Source organism: Aureobasidium pullulans, assembly GCF_000721785.1.
Source record: "Aureobasidium pullulans EXF-150 unplaced genomic scaffold scaffold_31, whole genome shotgun sequence".
NCBI lineage: Eukaryota > Fungi > Ascomycota > Dothideomycetes > Dothideales > Saccotheciaceae > Aureobasidium > Aureobasidium pullulans.
The window spans coordinates 237,397-258,184 of NW_021941051.1; the positions used below are offsets into that span (position 1 = coordinate 237,397).

The 20,788-nt window shown below is 49.1% G+C and overlaps 9 protein-coding genes across 9 annotated transcripts; 3 read left to right on the forward strand and 6 right to left on the reverse strand.

Annotated features, from left to right (window-relative positions):
• Positions 1-834: 834 nt before the first annotated feature.
• M438DRAFT_369348 (kinase-like protein) lies at positions 835-2,139 on the forward strand (the record flags this gene model as incomplete). The annotated part of the gene is made up of 1 exon (XM_029908104.1): positions 835-2,139. The coding sequence occupies one exon, from the start codon at positions 835-837 to the stop codon at positions 2,137-2,139; it is 1,305 nt and encodes a 434-aa protein (XP_029755850.1).
• A 633-nt stretch (positions 2,140-2,772) lies between these two features.
• M438DRAFT_359527 (uncharacterized protein) lies at positions 2,773-3,976 on the reverse strand (the record flags this gene model as incomplete). Its single annotated transcript, XM_029907345.1, has 2 exons — positions 2,773-3,386; positions 3,511-3,976. The coding sequence occupies 2 exons, from the start codon at positions 3,974-3,976 to the stop codon at positions 2,773-2,775; spliced, it is 1,080 nt and encodes a 359-aa protein (XP_029755851.1).
• Positions 3,977-5,615: 1,639 nt separating this feature from the next.
• Positions 5,616-6,224, reverse strand: M438DRAFT_349578 (uncharacterized protein; the record flags this gene model as incomplete). The annotated part of the gene is made up of 2 exons (XM_029906429.1): positions 6,108-6,224; positions 5,616-6,048 (listed from the first exon to the last, which is right to left on the reverse strand). Coding segments are annotated over exons 1-2 (448 nt in total), but the record flags the coding sequence as incomplete, so codon positions are not given.
• Positions 6,225-6,758: 534 nt separating this feature from the next.
• Positions 6,759-8,603, reverse strand: M438DRAFT_283360 (polysaccharide lyase family 4 protein; the record flags this gene model as incomplete). Its single annotated transcript, XM_029901379.1, has 4 exons — positions 6,759-7,790; positions 7,843-7,893; positions 7,942-8,342; positions 8,396-8,603. The coding sequence occupies 4 exons, from the start codon at positions 8,601-8,603 to the stop codon at positions 6,759-6,761; spliced, it is 1,692 nt and encodes a 563-aa protein (XP_029755853.1).
• An 882-nt stretch (positions 8,604-9,485) lies between these two features.
• M438DRAFT_378108 (NAD(P)-binding protein) lies at positions 9,486-10,175 on the reverse strand (the record flags this gene model as incomplete). The annotated part of the gene is made up of 1 exon (XM_029908779.1): positions 9,486-10,175. One exon carries the CDS (start codon positions 10,173-10,175, stop codon positions 9,486-9,488), a length of 690 nt encoding a protein of 229 aa, XP_029755854.1.
• Positions 10,176-10,298: 123 nt separating this feature from the next.
• On the reverse strand, positions 10,299-10,767 carry M438DRAFT_144561 (uncharacterized protein). Its single transcript, XM_029898927.1, has one exon. The coding sequence runs from the start codon at positions 10,663-10,665 to the stop codon at positions 10,423-10,425; it is 243 nt and encodes an 80-aa protein (XP_029755855.1). The 5' UTR covers positions 10,666-10,767; the 3' UTR covers positions 10,299-10,422.
• Positions 10,768-11,241: 474 nt separating this feature from the next.
• M438DRAFT_327902 (NAD(P)-binding protein) lies at positions 11,242-12,642 on the reverse strand (the record flags this gene model as incomplete). The annotated part of the gene is made up of 3 exons (XM_029903186.1): positions 12,224-12,642; positions 11,696-12,168; positions 11,242-11,634 (listed from the first exon to the last, which is right to left on the reverse strand). Exons 1-3 carry the CDS (start codon positions 12,402-12,404, stop codon positions 11,242-11,244), a joined length of 1,047 nt encoding a protein of 348 aa, XP_029755856.1. The 5' UTR covers positions 12,405-12,642.
• Positions 12,643-14,969: 2,327 nt separating this feature from the next.
• Positions 14,970-16,130, forward strand: M438DRAFT_283283 (glycoside hydrolase; the record flags this gene model as incomplete). The annotated part of the gene is made up of 1 exon (XM_029901375.1): positions 14,970-16,130. The coding sequence occupies one exon, from the start codon at positions 14,970-14,972 to the stop codon at positions 16,128-16,130; it is 1,161 nt and encodes a 386-aa protein (XP_029755857.1).
• Positions 16,131-18,041: 1,911 nt separating this feature from the next.
• Positions 18,042-20,628, forward strand: M438DRAFT_349581 (tricorn protease domain 2-containing protein). The gene is made up of 2 exons (XM_029906430.1): positions 18,042-18,770; positions 18,821-20,628. The coding sequence occupies exons 1-2, from the start codon at positions 18,214-18,216 to the stop codon at positions 20,250-20,252; spliced, it is 1,989 nt and encodes a 662-aa protein (XP_029755858.1). The 5' UTR covers positions 18,042-18,213; the 3' UTR covers positions 20,253-20,628.
• Positions 20,629-20,788: the final 160 nt, after the last annotated feature.

Here is a 20,788-nt window from a genome sequence, read left to right on the forward strand (position 1 = left end):
TGATTTCAGGAACCGACACCCTCACGAGGCCGTCCATCAACTACGAAATCAACACCCTCGTCTGCTTGATTTGTTTGTGATTTGCAAATCCACGTCATCACGCCAGACGATCTCAGCTTGTCGCACACGCTGGACGAACAAGTCTCATGATTATGGCCGTAAGGTCTTGCATCTGCCAGATGTCTAAGAATGATATGGTGTCGCCAGAATCGTCCAGCCTGCAGGTGTTTTTGCCCATGCTGTCTCTGCCTATTCGATGGCTGCTGGAGACCACTGGAGAATATCTCTGCTCATCGGGACAACAATACTCGTCGCCATGACCAAGTCCATGTCTCTCCGGGCAGAGACAGCTATCAACATGTCTGGCCTTTAGAATGGCATAGCGTTCGCCCAATTTGCTGGCATTAAGATTCCATAGAGTAAGGTAGGCACGGCATTCGAGTTTCTTCCTTTCATCTATTCATCTTCACGTTCTATCTCTTTTCTGTCATGAGTACGAGTACTTTACCTCTCCCAAACGGTGCGACTGCTGGTGCTGGCGCCAGACACCGTCACCGTCCTAGCTGTAGGATGAATGGAGGACCGATTCCTGGCTGTCTGTGTCCACGATGCACGACCAAGAACCTTGCTGATCAAAGCAAGATTTTGGTCAAGGCCACGAAGACTAAGAGAAACAAGTGTCTTTCTCAAGGCGGACTTTATCCAATCTGCCACGATATCCGGGAGTCGTTCAAAGTAATCGCTAACTTCCTCTACAGAGGGTAAGCACACTGATTGACGCCAGACGATCTCATACATCAACTGATCTAAGATTTCATAGCATGGCAAACACTCATGCCGCAAACATTTACACCTCCAGGGACACCCGTCGATCAAAGACTCCCTGCATCTCCAAGTGAAATTACTCTCGGTCTCTCCATCCAATACCTCATCAAAGACGTTGTCAAGAAGCAACAATCTTTCCCTCGTTGCTTCTGGCATAACCTCGGGATTTGCAGCTGCAGGAACTTGGACGAGATCTCCGCACTCGATCAGGCAGATTTCAGAGGCTTATACTACAGCGGTGGCCATGGAGATTTCGACAAGTTTGGACCCATGGAACACAGTTTTGTTGTCAAGCATGAGCTTCTCACCGGTAGTGAAGCTGCCTCTTGTGTCGTCATGCCACACATTTACACCAAACGTCGGAGAAACCTCTACGTCTTTAAAACAGTGACAAAGCAGAAGTCCCTCTTTTCGCATTCGGAATGGGGAATTGTCTCGAACGAAGCATACGTTCTCCTTGGGATACTCAAGACCAACTTGCAAGCTCATCCCAATATCATTCAGCTCTTCAAGTGTGTAACCACAAAAGCCAGGGCTGGACTGTTTCTGCATATATTGCAAATGGAGTATTGTGATGGCGGCGATCTTTGGGAACTCAACTCCCGCTGCCTGAAACATGGTGCACGTATACCTAAATCTTTGGTCATACATATTTTCAAGTCACTGGTTACAGCACTAGCATACCTCCATCACGGTCTCATTTTCCTGCCCAATGGAACCACACAACGACATTTCCTTCCCGCCTCACCAAAACGCTGGCAAAGTATTCTCCACAATGACATCAAATCTGAAAATATCCTTCTTCGCTGGCCTGCTTATGCTTCTGAATCCTCGCGTTTTCCGGAAATCGTGCTCTCAGACTTTGGAACTTCAGGTATTGAGAATAAAGCCTTTGGCCCGAGAGGCACGTACCGTTATGCCGCCCCTGAAAACCAAGAGGCTTTTGACCTTCGTACCAGTTTGATCCACCATCTCAACTTTAAATCTGCGGATATCGTCAGCAATGGCATTATCTGCACGACGAAATCGGATATATGGAATCTCGATTTCGGAAAGGTGATGCAGGAAATGATGCCAGAGTATCACAAAGTTGATGGACGGGAGATTGAGAAAAGGCAAGGGTGGTGGACTGGTTTGGAGGAGATTTATGGAGAAGATTTTGTGAGGTGGGTGAGGAAGTGTTTGGGTAGTACGCCGCTGGGCCGGCCGAGTGCTAGGGAGTTGTTTGAGAAGGCGGTGAGGGAAATTAGGGAGGATGGTGAAGACACAGGCGAGGAAAGGGGACAGAATTTGCCAAAATGGTTTTGGGGGTGAAGGTGAAGGAAACGTTAACACCTGGTGTCCGAGCCGCGTTGTGGTACAGTAAGTACGACAGGTCAAGCTTTGTACGCAAAATTAATTCATGGAAGAATGCTTTTGAAGAGCTCTTTCTTCCGAATACCCATATCTCACATCTCATCATCTGTCAGAACCAATCGACGAAGATCAAATCGGGTCACCAAGCTTATGTGCCTGGTCATGTACGACAGCGATAAGCTCACTGCATCGCCTGGAACTGCAAACGGAAGTCCAGGTTTTCAGGCAAGTGTACACAATCACCGATGCCCTGATTTCAATGCGACCTTCGAGAGAATAAGGCGATCATCAAACTTGGTAGAGTAAAGTCGAGAGGAAGCAACAAACCCAAGCATGAATCCAGGCGAGACGAACGACATTGCCCGGTAACGCGTTCCTAACATTTCCCAACTCCCATCTCATAATCACTGCAAAAGAATATCCCCACGCCTTATTGCAACGAACAACACCGGCAGTGTGAAAAAATTCTCGTTCGAATGATATGGAGATACACACACACACCCCCAATCGTTCTTTCCGCAACACACATCCACCTAACCACCAATTCCAAAAAAAAGAAACCACCCTTTACCCATCATCAACCCCAACCATTCACTCCACAAACTCCTCCTCAACCCCCTCAATCTCATCATCTTCGAAATAAAGATTCGAAGCCATATAAGCATATTGCTCCAACCCCTGTTCCCCATCGTAAACATGACTCTCACTCTGCCTTACAAACATTTCTTCATCTCTGACCCTAGGGATTTTGACTTTCGTGCCCACCACCACCCCAAATCCACCATCATCTTTTCCGCCTTGTTGACGATTATGTTGACGATTATGATGATGATGATGATGATGACCGGAATTTGTAATATCGACATTTCCCCCATTTTTCAATTTCAAAATTCTCTGCTGAGAAGACCTCTGCTGAGAAGACCTCTGCTGAGAAGACCTCTGCTGAGAAGACCTCTGCTGATACCCCTGCTTGGACCGAACATCAGCAGGCAAAGGATTATAAGTCAAAATCGTACCCATTCGATCGGCTTCTTGGCCATCGGCAGCGCAGAGGGAATGATCTGGTAGATAGCCAGAGCAATAGGGGATTTCACCTGCGTTTGCGAAGATTTGGTGGAAGGGGGATGGTGGAGTTGAGTTTAAGCCTTGGTTTTGGGCGAAGGGGGGGACGGAGAAGTAGAGGGAGTAGAGGATTATGCCTTGGCCTGTTTGTTTGTTTTCAGATGAGTAAATCTGTGAAGTGGTGGGAAGGTTATTGTGTAGCAAAGAGGGAAAATGTGCAAGGAGAGGAAAACAGAGAAAAAATGAGGATAGGAAGAAGAAACTCACGAGCATTCTCCCCAGCATCCACACACCTACTCACCGGCCCCCAATCCCCCCCAGCCGCATCCACATCCCCCTCCCTCGTGCTCAAGAACGGATACACACTACACTCCCTCCCCACCTCCTTACACCTATCCCAACTCCCCCCCACCCCACCTTCTTGAATCGTATAATCCCAAATCGGCCCCACACATCCCGCGTTATATTTTCTTTCTGCGTAGCTTTTGTTGGCGAAATTGTCCCAGGTTAGGGTGGTGCTGTAGCCGCGGCAGTAGGCGCCGTAACACATGTTTGCGCAGACGGAGGGGATGTTGAGGGAGGGTTGGCGGTTGGCGGTGCAGGACCAGATGATTGTTGGGGAGTGGGGGCCATTGGTCGCTTGACGGGGTGAGAGGAGGGGTGTTAGCGGGGTGGCTGTTGTGATGGTAGTGAAGGTGATGAGGAAGATGATGGGAAAGGAGAAGAAAATCATGGTTTCGTGTGTGTATGCTGTAGAGTGGAAGAAAGTAGGAGTTTGTTGCTTTGAGGAGACAGTGGGGATGAGATATATCAACACTAGATGGTCACGAGTGGTGAAGTATACCTCTTCTCGATGGTTTCGCTAGTAGCCTTGAACAATTCGAGAGTCTAGTGACCTTTGAGCTCTTCCAAATCATGTCGAAGGCGTCTCGTGCTGTGTAAATATAGCTCGAGCTTCATGCGTGGTGCAATGACCATAACAAGGCAAACTCGGGTGTCGCAAAGCCATCTCAAGAAGCCATTTGCGTGCCTTCCGATGTGGTGCGACTGAACAGCCGAATTGTCCGCCATGAAAGTGATATTTGAACGTCACTAGGAGATGGAAATGTTGAGACCAATCATGAGTGATGAATCACACCAGTATTTCTTGGTAGTGTCCCTCGGATATTTTGCTGTACACCATTTCATTGGTCCTTGTTTCGTGGTTCGCTTAGTCGGTATGTGTCAATTCTGTTCTTGTGATGTAATGACTAGCAATAGGAATGTACGGATAAGATTTGCGGTCTGAAGAACATGAAACTAAGGGTGGGGTTTCCGATAGATGATGATTAAGGTGGTCTGGTGTCGTCTTTTTGAAATACTTTTGAGAACTTTTGAGAACTTTATCTTGCTGGCGTTTTGGTGATGGATAATATTAATATTCGATCCTTTCTCGTCTTTCTGTCGAGTTGGCATTGGATGACGGTGGTGATGATGATGAAAATATTGGCTTCTACGTCACCTCTGTGATGTGATGATCCACAGATGACAGTAACACTGAGTGCATTTGGAGTGCTGGATCTTGAATTGGAGCTTCCAGAGTTTTTCCATCGATGACCACTTTGCCTTGTGCAGTAATCATATCTTTCCGGGTCAATCCTTCCAAGACAATTGAGCGTGATTCGGCCATTGCGGAAGCTGAATTGATGCTTTGCTATAGCATCTCCTCAGTCTCATGATTTGCAACAATAACTTGATCGGTGATTGAGGTTTTGCATCGGTGCAGGTTCAAGATGGAATTCAAAACATAGCAGGCTTTCGCGTTATCCTTTCCAGATTCTGTTGTCATGGGCGAGGGCTCGATTATCGCGAGCAGAACATCGCCATCTATGGCGGCCTCGAGCTGTGTCAGGCGCCAGTAGCGAAGATTCTGATGAGCCTTCTTGTTGGAAGCATTGCCCTTGATCATAGCGATGAGTATAATGCTCTTGGTTTGCGAACCCTGCGACCAACACTGAAGATATCACCGCAGAATATGGTATTTATTTCGTCCGATCGCAGCAGCAAGAACGTTGTTCGACATCTCGACTGGAAGGGGACATTGTTCGTGTAGAACACGAAGTAACCTTTCTCCGGGATGCTTAGGAAGCCCGATTATGCACAGTATCAGGTCTTTTGTCAGTTTCAGATGTTTTGAGTGTCTTTTCAGGAATATTCCGAGGACCAGATGTCTTTTTTCAGAGCCTTTGAACGTTGCATCGAGCACTTCGGGCATGATCAGCACTTCATTATGCCCACTTACTTAACGCCACCTGAGCAACAAAACGGACCTGATGAATGTGTCCCCGACGGTAAAATCATACACTTGAGGCAGATGGCTATTGACAGCTCGTTGCCACGGGCAAAAGGATACATTCTTCAGTCTACAAATTCGTAGCTACATTCTTCAATATTCAAGTTTCCAACCCAAAGATTGACAAGCGACATATCGGTTTGTCTCAAGGCTCCGTGTACAGTCTTGATCTCTCCAGTTGTCTTTGAAGCCTTCACGATACAGACGGTGTCATCATCTCTTGATCTCTCGTCCAGGATAGCGAAAATCTCTACATCAATCTCAGACCCTGTATCCCTCGCAAACTCCTGAAGCAATTCGAAGCACTCGCCTGCGCTCCTTCCTTGGAAAGGCGCGGGTGAACAGGTGCCATTCATTGGCGACTTTGAAATTTCCGTGTAAGTTTTTGAAAGGTCGGTGATGATGACTATGTTGAGATCGAGATCAAGGCCTTCTTTCTCCTTTGCGTTCAATTCAAGGAATCGATCAAGGAACTGTTTCGAGATGTTAGTTAGTTATTATTCGGGCTTTGGAAGTGAAGCGTTGTGCTTGCCTTCGAATCGAAATCTGCCACGCAACAGACTGGTAAGAGACTCATCTGTGTAACCGAAGATCCCTGCAGAATTGCACGCGTGTGACGGAGCACATGGAATAGTTTTGATTCCGAGGATACAGCTGATACGATCTCTCTACTTGGACCAAGAGGCGTAGGTAGCAACGCAGCGGTGGTGCACAAAACCTGTTGTGGGCATTTGTCGTGTCGATCACACATGTCATGCTCGACGCGCTTGACCAATCGGAAGGTCTGGACCATCGCAGTCGCAACAGCTCTTGGACTTCCAACAAGTTTGTCCTTCATACCGCGCTTCTCGTCTGGAGCCTGACTCTTCCCTAATCAGAAACAGAAACGGTTCTGCGTACACCGTGTGGTTGAGACAAAACCATAGCATTGACTTAACAAGCCGCCGTTCGCGATCAGAAAGCCATTCGGACGATTCGTCTGCACTCACGGGGTACAGATCACCTTTTGCAAGCGCAGCAGTAGGTCCTCTATGACACTGCCAAATTTGAAAGACGCGTAAGGTTTCCTGTTGATGAAAGCGTATGGACTTTAGCACCACCACAAGCCATGTTGAAAATGAATCACTCCATATATTGCTCAAACGAATGATCAAGCCTACCAACAATGCCTCTATACGTGTTTCTAAATCCACTCCAACTTGATAGCATCATAAATCGGTCCCCTCCACAAACTGGTCGATAAACTCGTAACCCTAAAATCAATCTTGTTACTCGCTTTCAACGAACTCCCATTGATAGGGAATTCGAACTGATGCCACTCCCCAGCCACAGTGCCAGAACGATACAAACTAGGATCACTCAAAATGCCACTACTGCTCAGATTCCCGATCCTCACATCATTAGCAAAGATATTAACAGTGGTACCTTGAGAATATCCAGCCAAACTGACCGTCAAAAGCGCGTCAGAAGTGGTGGTGTTCGAAAGCGGCAGAGGAAAAGCAATACTGTAAGTTCCCTTTGCGTTTTGGGCAAAACACCAATCTGCGGTTTTACTGCTTCCGACGGTATAAGTCAGATTAGCGGGACACTTGTCCACGCGTCCGGCTCCAAAGCCTCCAGAGAAAGCGAAACCGGTGGATTTTCTGTCGAACTCGCCGACTTGGAAAATCGTGTTTGAAGTAGGAACAGACCATGTCAATTTATCCAGACGAGTTTTACTAGTCGCAGAGCCAGAAACATCGACGTCGTTTTTGAGAAATGTGGTGGTGACATCGCCGATACTGCCGCCGTTTGACCAAGCTTGAAGAGCATAAAGTCCAGTACGGACGTCTGTGAAGCGGAAAGAACCATCGTTGTCGGCGTAGGTGGTGTAGTAGTAATCACTGCCCATGTCCAAAGTTGTCTTGTTGGGGTGATTGTCGCCGAGGAATACAGCAGCGCCTGCAGCAGGTCTGCCATCGGAGAGGAGGAGTTTTCCTGTCACGGAAGCGACGCGGGAGTTGTATGCTGCGTCGTCGAGCCATTTGTAGGGCCAAGAATTGATCTCGTTGTTGTAGCGGCGGTCGACATCTGCTTTTGTTCCATCGTTGAGGTACCAGAGCCAGGGCCCCCAGATTTTGCCATTGGGGAGGACATCGTTAGACAGGGCTTGGAAGTGGGTGCCGTGAATCATGTTGAGTTGGACGGCGTCTCCAGTTGCAGATTCGCGGTGGTTCTATGTACTGTAAGTATGCATCTGAGATGGAGAGACACGGTGTATCGCTTACCATCAACTCTTGCTTCAGATGATCGCCGTTGAAGTAATCCTTGCCAGGGTGCTGCTCATGTCAGATTCGGCCAGGCTGAAGAAAGGGGAAAATACTTACCAGATACCAACTGCCAAAATTGTCACCATACACACCCCAATACTCTTGCTCTCTGACAAAACCAGACCAATCATACTTGGTCAAATACTTCCCTTCCGGTGTCTTCCAAGTCTCATCCTGAATCTTGGTCGAGATGGCGTATTCGGACAATGGAGGTAAAACACCATCCTTGTCTGCATTGTAAGCACTGGTGAAAGTTTCATTGTCTAGTCTCCAGAGCGTGCGGAACTCTCCTAGGACTGGCAGAGCGCGGTTGACAAAGTATTGATATGCGCCAGCGAGACCGTTGAAGATGACCCAATGCATCTCGCCTTCAGTGGCGTCGAACTGGACATCGATGTAATTGCTTCCAGTCTTGACAATCTTTGCACTTGTCCACGCAAGGTTGCTGGCTGCTCCATCTAATGTGGATATCAGTCAGAAGGCATCAAAGCCCAGCTTGAAAGCAACTCACTGTAACTGACGTAGTGACCAGTAGCTTCGCCGACAAGTTCTTGATCCTTGTAGTACAACTTGGAACCATAGATACGTTCTTGAGTCATGTTCCAGACATCGTTTCCAATAATCCAAGAGCCATTGCCATTGTCCTTGAGAAAGCCATATTGCTTTGCCTGAGAAGTGCCGGCCAGCAACAGACCAAGAGCAACTGTAGAGTACTTCATCATGCAAAAAGCAGAAACGTATTGCTCACGAACAACCCACCTTACCATCCAGCACTTTATATATACGCCTACCTGCAAACAGAATATCACATACGAGAGATATTTCCCCGCAACCATGCAACGGATGAATAGAGACCGAGGTGACGATCAGGGACGGCTCACCAAACCGCCAACCATTCGTGGAAAATCGAGCTTGGCTGTCCTCGTGCCCTTAGATTTGTCTATTACGGTCGCATCTGGATCATTAGAGTTGTAGATCTGTACAGTGGAATATTGGCATCATGCAGCTGTTTGCTGTCGGTGTTTTGGAAGAGTAGATGGCGAAGGTGGGGTAGATCGCAAGGCCAAGGACACCCACCGGAGATCTGGCTTCATGCTGGAAGTTGAGGAGTTCGGTTAGGAAGAGCAGAATCTCCCTGGCTGGCTATCATGTCTTTCCTGGAGAGGGAAGATCCAATGTCTTGATAATACTACTTGGACGAGCTTGAGTAGGACCGCGTCCCTTCGCGAGCGTGAAGGGTCACGCTTGTGGAAATCATTTGCGTGTTTAGATCAAGTAGTTGCCACAGAGACTCTCGCCCTTGTGGATACAACACGAAAGTCAAGCTTTTCAAGATTGTGAATTCATGAGGGCCGAACAGATTATGGTGGCTGTCCAATGGAAGAGGAAGGTAAAAGTGACAAGGTGGATTTGCGACTCCAGAATTTGCGGCACGAAGAGGAGCCGACATCTCCGAACTCTTGACCACATGCAATCCGATCACAAACAGCTCCATAAATACGATGCTTATGTGTACATGATTTGCAACTTGAAGTGGCGTGTTGATTAAAGACTGACACATAAACAAAGTCGCCACTGCCTTATTGCGCCCGAAGCGGCCTTCAAGGGTCTACGATCTCGACCTCGAGGTCATTTCGCTTCTCATACAAGTCCCAAGTCTTGTTTGCAATATTCTCAGCATTACACTGAGGATTCTCATCAGCAACCACACCTCCAACAGCAACAAGACCACAATAAACACCCTCCTCTTTGTACTTCTTGTGCATACTGTGTACCAGATTATGCTGGGCAGCCTTGCACGCAGCCAGCGAAAAGACTTCAGGGATAGGGTCTTTGTAGATGGAGCCTGAAGTGCAGAGGAAGGCAGGTTTGTGTGTATCTTTTACAGCCAGCAGTTTGGGGATGGCCCATTGGGCGACGGCGTAGCAGCCGGTGACTTTGATGCGGATGTCTGTTTCTAGCTCTTCGATGGGCCATTCTACCAGGGTGCTGGGGCCGACTCTTGCGGCGTTGAAGAGGACGGCTTCGAGGGGAGTGTCGCCGAGGGCCTTGTCGACTTGGGCGAGCGCGGAGGGTATGTCTGACGTCTTGGACAGATCGATGGGAAGGGTCGAGATGTCAGCGGATGGAGTTTTAGCGCGGATGAATTCGGCGTCTTTGTCGAGGCGCGAGGGGTCGCGGGACAGGAGGATGATGCGTTCGAAGGCGTGTGTTGAGAAGGTGCGAGCGACGTGGCTGCCAATGCCTGGGCCACTTCCCACTACTACGAGAGCACCGCGCGTGTTTGTCATATTGATCACAGAAGCGTCGTCCTTGCTGTCCTCGTTGGATGTATGACCGGATCTCTGCCGTGACTTGTCGAGGTCATGGTATAGTCGACCTTCCCCAGTTACGTCACCACCAGCTGGAGGCCGAGGAGACCTTCAATTTAAGTGTCGGCGAAGCGGCCGGCTTGAGTCTTTTTCAATTGCTCTTCCAGAATTGTGATGCGATCAGAGAGCTTTGAGATTTCTCCAGCACTAAGTCCGGTGGAGATAGCTATCCACAGAAAGAAGACCGTGAAGCTGACTGCAAGAAACAGCTTAGGAACCCGGTGTGGATCGGCAGCTTCAGGCATCTCGGACTGATGCACCTGGACGAGCGTGATGAGGAAGATGATGTTAAAGGATGGCAAGTAGGAATTCTAATCCAGTCGAGAACGCTATTCGCTTCGCCCGCGGATGTCGGATGCGACAGAGATGAGGCTCCACAAACAGGCCATCCCGTCAATCCTTCGACCATGCTGATGAAGCTGTGCTCAGCATCATGCCTGGACTTAAAACCGCACGTGATGAGATAAGTAAGAGCTTGGTTGAAATGATGAATCGAGTTGTAAAATGTTTGTTCCTCCAGGATATGCATTCAACGATTGACATTACACTAAGGTCAAAGAAATATCTTGTCAAAAGAGGTCGCCGTGCCTTTGAGCGTTCTTGGCTCTGCGGAACCGCCTCCGAGACCATAACGACCGACCTCTTTTGATCTTTCATGTCACAACATTCAGGTTCCCCAAAATAAAGAAACCCATGAATCTGGAATTATTCAATGGTTTCATTCATAGTCTCGCTCGTAGAAAATGACTGGTTCATGACTCTGGCCACAATATATCGATCCACAATAAATCATAACCTCTCGAGAACAGGTACAACTCAGGTTCGAGAACAACAATGAAATTGCTGCTACCATGGTTCAGAAGCTAGAGTCGTGGTGCTGAGACGCGATATATAACTGGGACCACAATCCACAAAGACCTACGTATCAAGATACGCGGAAAACAAGCTCACTTGAAAAGTCGATTCTTGGGTATCAAACACCCATCTAAAGTCTAGCCTTACCATCCTTGCCCTTACTGACCTCAACAAGCAATTTAGCAGTATTAACACCCTTGTACAAATCCCTCAATCCTTGCTCGGCCTTGCCCAGTCCACCTTCAATAACAGTCTCCTTTCTCTGGAGCTTACCCTCCGCAAGCCATTGTGCCAATTCCTTTCTGGCAACGGCGTACTTGTCGGCGAAATCGAAAACGATGAAACCTTGCATGCGGATGCGCATGGAAATGATCATCATGTAGTTTTTGAGACCGCGGGGGGAGGCGCTGTTGTAGTCGCTGATGGCGCCGCAGCAGACGAAGCGGGAGAAGGGTTTTGCGCGGGAGAGGGCGAGGTCGAGGATATCGCCGCCGACGTTGTCGAAGAAGACGTCAATAAGGCCCTGCAATGGATTAGCATTTTCGCTTCAATTGATGTCATTCATGTGAGGAGCCGAATCTCACCTTTGTGGCATCTCTGAATTTCTTGGTGAAGTCGGCATCTTTGTAGTTCAAAGCCTCATCCAGACCGAGATCATTCTTCAACCATGAAACTTTGTCGTCACTACCGGCCAGACCCAACACCTTGGCGCCCTTGAGCTTAGCGATCTGAGCAACCACACTTCCAGTAGCGCCAGCAGCACCGGAAACAACGACGAAATCTCCCTCCTTGACTTGGCCAACTTCAATGATACCAAAGTATGCGGTCAAGCCAGTCATACCGAGAACGCCAAGAGCATCAGTGGTGCGGCCATTGGAAGGCAGGTCAACGCGCTCGAGTGCCTTTTCCTCGACAACGGCGAGTTCGGTCCATCCAACAAATCCAGTTGCCAGTGTGCCGACGGGGAACTTGTCTGATTTGGAAGCTTCAACTGTGCCGATTGCGACGCCGCGCATGATTTCGCCGATTTGGACGGGAGGAACATATGAACGTGTGTCTTGAATCTTGACATCAGTAGAGCTCTAAAAAGCTGTGATGCATGATCACCATACCATTCAACCATCCTCTCATGGCAGGATCGAGACTGAGATACAGAGATCTGAAGATCACTTGACCATCCTTGAGATCCGACTCCTTGGGCGCAGCATTCGACTTGACCTCAAAGGTTTCACCAGCGACGATCTCACTGGTAGGACGAGCCTTGAGATGTACAGATTGGTATTGCGAAGACATTGTGATAAGGATATGATAGAAATGATAGAGATCCGTCTTCCTGGAAAGGGTCTCCAAGAATATAAAGGTCTTTCTGGAGATACGAAACGTGGGGACAGCTTCCGATTCAGGGTAGGGCCGAGGCCGCTAAGATTCGCCTCGGCTTACTCTTGCAAGTAACATTAAGCGAGAAGTTCGTTTGAACCGCAAACTCTGTAATGTTTAAGCGAGACTCACCTTGTTCTCTTCTTCTATTTGTCGACTGATGGAGGATCTACCAGCGGTGTGGATGATTCATCGTCAGCTGTTGCGACCATGTACGGACGCGTGTATTTTGTCGCTTGTGAGAACTGTTGAAGGTCACAAAAGCGGACAGAGGCCACCCGGTTTGAGCTGGGTGCTCGCTTGAGCGACTTTCGGACTTCTCATCTTTGGCCATCCTTGATCTTCTTCCGAGCTTGCTTACTGAGCAGTTCGCTCGTCACATTCAAGTTCTTACCTGATCTCCGCCACAAGTTCGAGTTCTTGAAGTTCGCTGGGAATTGAACATGCATCGCGTTCAGGAAAAGCTTGGAACGACTCGTTGTCCAGAGGCCAGAGTCGAAACAGTCCTTCAACTAGAGCGGCAACATTCTACTCATTGTTGAAATTGCACACCATCAGCTGCTTGATCAATCATCTGGTGTTTCGCAGTCCTTCAAGGCAACGACACTGTTGCGGCTGAGCAGCTGGTTTCACTCAATGTCACAACCGTTTCGCAAACGGTACTCGTTGATCCGGTGACGCTTGTTGGAAGAGTCGAGAACAATCGAGCTGACTTGATGATGCCTTGTTGCCAGGGTCTCGGGGATGGTTACTCGTCCGCACAGGAGTGTTGTTGAATATTGAAACCAGAAGGCCAAGTTGTGGGTGGTGCCAAAGTCTGGTCATGGATTATTTGAACCAGGGCAGTAGACTGTGAGGCGAAATAGCGGAACCTTTGAAGAATGTCCATGGTGCTCGGCGAATGAAGTATGTGTTAGCCACCTGCTGTAGGTAGGTAGGTCAACTATGGGGAACTTGAAGTTGTGTCTGTAACGTCTGAATAGGTAGTGTTCGATCAGAGAAAGGAATTGTGTTCATAGAGAATCACTAGTCTAACATCTATATTTTACTCCTGGACTCATCCTGGAAGGGCTTGTTCGAAGGTGAATGAAGACATGATAACTTACGCAATATAAGCACAAATGGCTTCTGTCAAGAGTGAGGCCTGACGGAGCTGGTCAAATGTCTCGATGCGCCGACGAATGCGTAATGTTGTGCGACGAAAGCATCAGTAGTCATGTAAAGCCAATGGGCCTTTTGCCGGCCTCAAGGAATGTACACCAAGACACGTGTCGCTGACGTCCGACTTGAACGTTCATCAAACCAGATGAAGAGGAACCCAAGCCGATGAGGTTGGTGTCTGGTACCCAACATTCTTATGTATTATTTCGTTGTCGAGGATGCTCACGTTACACCGAGGGAAGCGATAGCTCTCGCAAGACCGACATGACAAAGGCACGAGCTTCGAAAGTCGAGGTGAAGTATTTTGGGAAACCAGCTTGTTGGGAAGTCGCAAAGGAGATGCTGATGAATGATGTGCGCATGTTGCTCATCTTATTGATCTACAACCAGATTTGACTCCTCAATTTGGACAAGACGGACAATCCCAATCAATCGGTTACCCTTCTCGAAGGTCGTTAACAAAACAAACAAGCAAGCGAAGGCCTTTTATGAAGTCATGCAATCTCGACACAAGCCGGGATCCCGTTGTCAGCCTGCACGGTGATGGTCCTGATGGACGGTGCTGGCGGTTTGGAGGCGCAGCGGCGGGCGTGAGATTTGACCAATCTGTGGTTGCTCCCCGGACTGGACGAGTCGTGTGTTTTGGCAGGAGACCTCATAACAATTTCCGCACAGCCAATCCGCTGAGCTGCCGTTGACAGTCAGATGACGATCGCATTCAGCAAGAGGTTAGTCTGAGGTACGCGGCATCAACGCCTTACAAGCGCCACAAGCAGCGTGAGCCGGCTCTTGTCTTGGAAGACACGCGGGCCAGTACAACGCACAACTGGAAACAACCCGCCATGCAGCAGCGATGTGCTTGTGATTAACAGACAGGGTCGAGGGCCATGTCCGAAGATGAAGGACCACGAGTACGGAGACTGTCAATAATCATGTTGCGCATCAGTGATTACGATTTCAGGAGGCAGCTCGCCGCCTCGTCTCGCCCGGCTGAATCGCGGATACAAGTGGATCCCGCAAGCAATCTTACTATGTTTGGCATAGGCTTGCCTGTTTGCGCACAAGTCTACGGAGCGGATCCTTCCACTGGTTGTCGCAGACTGCAACTGACACGCCGGCGCCGGGTGATGGCGCAGATCAGGGCGACTGTACGCAGGTACAAAACTTTGAAGCCCGCCGCATGTCTGGGCCACTCCATCTTTTTTCACATCCTCAATCGATTCTCCAACCCATTGTCACTCTTTCCTCTGGGTTCTTTTCGACACACACATTCTTTCGCTCTTTCCCGTCTCTCTTTATACTAGGATAATTCAGATCACAATGCGTGCCTCTTTCTACGCTCTCGCTGGCAGCGCTGCCTCGGCCATGGCCGCAAGCCGTGGTTTCAACTACGGATCTCAGGGCAACACCCTTGACACTTTCACCACCCAGTTCGAGTCTGCCCAGGCCATCACCGACTACGCCTCTGCTCGTCTCTACACCATGATCCAGGACGGCACTGCCAACACTGTCATCTCTGCCATTCCCGCTGCCATCAAGACCAACACCACTCTTCTTCTTGGTCTCTGGGCTTCCGAGAACCAGGAGGCTTTCAACAACGAGCTTTCCGCTCTCAAGACTGCCATCAGCCAGTTCGGCTCCCAGGGTCTTGCCGACTTGACCGTCGGTATCTCTGTCGGTTCCGAGGACCTTTACCGCATCTCCGAGACCGGTATCAAGCAAAAGAGTGGTTACGGTCAGACCGCCGATGTTCTCGTCGACTACATTGGCCAGGTCCGTGAGCTCGTCAAGGACACCGTCCTCGCCGATGTTCCCATCGGTCACGTTGACACCTGGAACGCCTTCACCAACACCTCCAACTCTGCCATCCTCGGCGCTGTTGACTTCCTTGGTCTTGACGAGTACCCCTTCTACCAGGACGGTGAGGGCAACTCGATCGACAACGCCTCCGATCTCTTCTGGAAGGCATACGACAAGGTTGAGGCTGTTGCTGGCGGTAAGCCCCTCTGGGTCACCGAGACTGGATGGCCCGTCAAGGGTGAGGCCGAGGACGAGGCCGTTCCCAGCGTTGAGAACGCGGCCAAGTTCTGGCAGGACATTGCTTGCGAGCTCGAGGCCCGCTGCATCAACTTCTGGTGGTACATCCTGAACGACGACGGCGCTTCGCCCTCGTTCTCGGTTGCCAGCGGTATCGACGGTGCCAACACCAAGGCTCTCTACGACCTCAAGTGCCCCAACGCCTCTACCTGCGGCGCCAAGTCCCTTTCATCCTCTTCCTCTGCTTCTTCTTCCGCTGCTGGCTCCAAGACCGCTTCGTCTGGTTCCGCTTCCTCGACCGGCTCAGCTGCTCAGGGCGCCAAGATCAACGCCGCCAACGGAACCGCCTCTGTCGAGCCCGTCGTCTACGTTACCGAAGTCACCACCTCATACACCACAACCTGCCCTGCAGGCCAGACAAGTAATTCTACCCTTACCATCTGATGAAAGCAGAATTCAAAGCTAACAATCTTCCAGTCACTGCCAGCGGCAAGGAGACCGTCTTGACCACCCCTAGCGTCTTCGTCACCACCCACGCTGTTTCCAGCACTGTTTCCACCGTCCAGACTGTCGTGCCCACCACCATCGTCAACGCCTTCACCCGCTCAATCACCTCCGCTGGCAAGGTCGTGCCCGTCACCAAGGAGATGACTCAGGTCACCTGGGCCCCTACTTCCTCCATCGCTGGCGCTATCCTTCCCTCGGGTGCCGTTGTCCCCTCAGGTGCTGCTGCTCCTTCGGGCGCTGCTGCTGCCTCTGGCTCCAACGGTGTTGTCGGTGGTCAGGCCTCTGGCACCACCCTCGCATCTTCGTGGGCTGCCAACCAGACCCCCGGTGCCTCCGCTACTGCTAGCGCTTCCGCCTACAAGGGTGCTGGTGCCAAGGTCGGTGGTTCCGTTGCTCTTGCCCTCGGTGCCGCTGCTGCTGCCCTCCTCTAAATCATCTGATCTGATTCGGAATTTCTGCATATCCTGACGACAAAGCATCTTTTTCTCCATCTCGTATTTTTTGCAAGCGATTTATAACTTCTTTCTTGTCTATTTATCAAAATTCTTATTTGTCCGTCAAAACCATATACGTATGTACCTTGGATCTTATTGATCTAGAATCCAAAACAGTCCATCTATTTCAAAGCTCATTGTGCGCGCGAGGTCTTAGCGCTCTCATCAACATTTAGTGCTCTGGAGGGCATCTGGCCTGAACACCGCTTACATCGACCTTCGTTATCTCATTAATCAGACGCTTCGAACATGAGTCGCGCGGAAGGGTGCACGGACGAAAACGCGAGAACTCGTTCGAGCGTCTGAGGGTTCGATGTCGCGATTTTGGTGGTAGACCTTTCAAAACCACGACAACAACAACCAATATCGCTGAATAATTATACAATAATTACTAGAGCTACATTATATGGTAGTAAGTCCAAATATCTGATTTTCAGCAATATCTAGCGACTAGTCGTAGCAAAACAATTGTTATAAAATTTGACGACGTCAGATTGCGCCCGAAGCTCTCCGGGCGCATTCGACGCCGGATTCGACTACGAATTCGACCACTTTACTATTTAATTAGTAACAATTCGACAACTATAGCTAATTAGCTAGAAATTGTAAGTCTAAGTAAGTCATTTAGTCCCTTTCTATCTATTGAAAAAAAAGTCGAAAAAGTTACGCCGTTGCTACATAATCTTCTTTTTATTCTTTTTTCTTTTGTAAAAAATCCCCTTTGCTTTCTACTTGTATACTACTATCCCTATAGTCTATACTTACTTTAGTAGCTATATGGGCCTTAGATCTACTAGATCTAGCCCCTTAGCTATTAACATATGCTAATAGGCATATTATGGTTGTTATCTAGCTAGTGTTCTAGGAGGATTTTTACTAAAATTTGCCATGCGCAAATCGTACAGAAACTCGGAAATCGCTATAATTTTGGGCGCACCCTTTAAGGGCCTATATTAACTAGATAGTTAGATAAAGCATAGAATCATGCACCGTATGGCCTAAAAAGCTAGGAAGGAGACGCATATTACAATATGGTATAATCAAAAATGTCGTCGAAAAATGGCCATTTGAAAGTCCCACTTAGTGTAGATGACTACATCGAACTCTTAGACGCTCCGCCAACAACCCAGCAATTTCCCCGCATTTTCAGTATTTCTCTCACCAAAATTTGAGTTCACGTGACCTCTGACTCGTTGGCGGAGCGTCTGATTAATGAGATAAGACCTTCGTAACAATCGCTATTGGTCAATTATCATTATTATGCCCGAAAATGGGCTCTCGCGCTAAATATAGGAAGTGAAAACAACCTGTAGACATGTACAAGGCAGTACGTCAAGCATTACAATAATGTGCACTGCGCCCACCAGTGGGGGTGCTGCACACACTGGGGTCGCCTCTATAAGGTATTTTCTCGCGCACATTATCAGGTACATGATTAGCTATGCGCATACGCGAGCATGACGTGGTGAAGTAGGCTATACTTGGCCATCCATCAGGCAGGAGTGAGAGGGCGCTGCTTCCGCATGATGGCGGCGCAGCTCCGCCACCAATATGGCGCGCATGTGCCAGGCTCAGTTCTTAAACTTCTCGACCCCATCTTCCTTGCAGTCTCGTGCGCACACCAGACTGTCATGGAGTTAGCGGGTATACACCTGGCTATTGGGCCACTCCTTTCCGGATGTTACAAAATCGTCACGACTGTCAACCAACTCCACCAGAGCTACAAGTTCTTACCGATGACCCTCGCGTCCATCGTAGCGACATGCAACATGACGAAGATCACCCTCGGTCAGCTCGACTCGGCTCTTGCAAAGGACTTCGACATCGTCAAAGACGCCAACAAGGAGCTTGTCGAGCAGTTTGATGGCATCAAAATCGGTTGTACCATTACCATCTCGTTGCTCGAGAAGCATGTGACACAACTCCTCCATGTCGCCAGCAGCGAGGTGCCATTGAAGGCACAGCATACATCGCGGACGGGCAAGTGGAAAGCATTGTACAACGAATCCGACATGAAGGAACTCCTCGGACAACTCAAGGACAACAATACACTTTTGAACACAATTTTGAATGTTCTGCAACGGTACGATGACAATCCTTCCAAGGTTGAGACTTTGACTAACACAGACTTAGTGACCAGCAAAGAGTTTCCATGAGCAAGCAAGACAAAATGATGGATATGATGGCGAACCAGGAGAAAACACTGCAGAATATGCTTCGAGCTCGAGGATCGTTTCGCAAATATCTCCAGGATGCCAAAGTGCCTCTGGACAGCGAGGTTGCCAGTATCCTCACCGCAAGCACCAGTGGTACGGCCTTGACTGCCTTTGATTTCGACTCGATCATCATGCGCACATCTGTCTACAAGCGTTGTTTGGCAAAGGGTAGCGATAATAACGAGCTTCTGATATCCCTGCAACAGCTTGCTACAGATCCTGCGATGGTCGGTCCAGGGGCACGGCTGGCTGTCGGTTCGGGTCAGCTTCAGAGTGCTCCTCAGTTTGACGCCAGACCAGACGAGGGTATTGGAGTCAGTCAATCTGATTTTCCATCGTTGGGCCTTCAGTATCCTCGGGCGCGAGACGGAAGACGCAACAAGCACTCGAGTCATGACAATAAGGGTCATATATTTGAGGTGGCGGTGTCGTCGAGATTCCTTCTGGCAGCCACATCGGCGCAAGCGATACGAATCTGGGATCTAACTACAGGTGCAAAACTGGTCCACATCTCTTGCCTTTGCCGTATACCCCTACGGGGAGACACTTGTCTGACATTTTCTCCAGATGGTGAAATGTTGGCCGCAAGAACAGATGAGCCCGCGAGCTTAAGAACTGAGCGATCCCTCAGCTCGATCAGTCTATTGGTTTCTCAGACTGGTAAGTTAATACGCGCACTTCACGAGGAAGGTCGAGCGGAGTTTCAAGCTATCGCATTCTCATCGGACAATCATGTGCTTGCCTGTAGTAGTAGGAGACGGAGGCAAACGAAAATCACGCTCTATGCGACAGCTACAGGACAAATCATCAAAACGATACCAGCGGTCTGGAAATGGTCCGTAACATTTTCCTTTGTCCAATCTGATCAACGACTACTGATTCGCTCCCCTGGAGGCAAACCAAGGCTCTGGGATATGACTACGTGCACCTTCGATGATGATTTGAGGATCCCAGATTTCTGGAACAGGTCCTCTCTCGTTATTACGCGTACTGGTATGGTCGTTGGGGTCCATCGACTTGGCCAACTAGTGATGAATAATCCACATTCCAACAAGCAGGTAGCAGCCGTCGATGTTGGAAAAAGCGTTGAACGTTTGATACGTTCGGAGGCCACAGAGTTGGTAGCCTTTGTCGGACATGATTCTGTCAGCCCTGACCGCTGGATGGGGATCTGGAAACCGTGGACTGGGAAGGTGAGCGAAGTTGAGTTGCCTCCGGAGGTCAACGGGAACGCTATAACACTTTCCCCTGATGGATTGACTCTGTTTTGCGGCACGAAATATGGAGCTGTAATGGCTTGGGACATTGATATCTCAGGCAGCATTGGAGAGTGTAGGAGGATCGTATGATACTGACTATACCTACAATAAGACCGGTGCCCAACTTGACTTGGTATTAGTAACACGTGCGGTTCGACATCATGGCCTATCTACATATACGCTTGAACAGTGAAGTTGATTTTGACATTCCAGAGTTAAGGAACAACTTCAGCGTAAGGTGGTGGTAATTGCAGGCAAACATACGAACGCAGTACATTCATGAGTCTGGGATCATCAATCAAACTACGCAGTAGCGCAGCGTGAAGAGATCAGTATAAAGTCCGACGTTCCAGGCTTTTTCTTGCGGCATCCGGGATACGGACAACAGCTCTGCCTGGAGTTGTTTCCAGGCGCTCGTATCATATGACGGGATGCCTTATTGAACCCCTCGGGAGTTTGAAATACCGTGTCCGAAGTGTGCTGGCATCAGTCAGACCAATCAAAATAGTTTGACTGATTGGATTGCCAGTTTCCTCCACGGAAGCTTCGGATCCGAGGCCGAACAGGGCTTCACCCCTATAGAACAAAGATCGAACAACTCGGAGCGCCGCGGAACATTTTGATCT

Coding starts and splice junctions, on each gene's coding strand:
- M438DRAFT_144561 (XM_029898927.1), bottom strand. CDS start 10,665: ATGGTCGAAGGATTGACGGGATGGCCTGTTTGTGGAGCCTCATCTCTG.
- M438DRAFT_349581 (XM_029906430.1), top strand. CDS start 18,214: ATGGCGGCGCAGCTCCGCCACCAATATGGCGCGCATGTGCCAGGCTCA. Junction 18,771..18,820: donor ATTTTGAATGTTCTGCAACG/GTACGATGACAA, acceptor ACACAGACTTAG/TGACCAGCAAAGAGTTTCCA.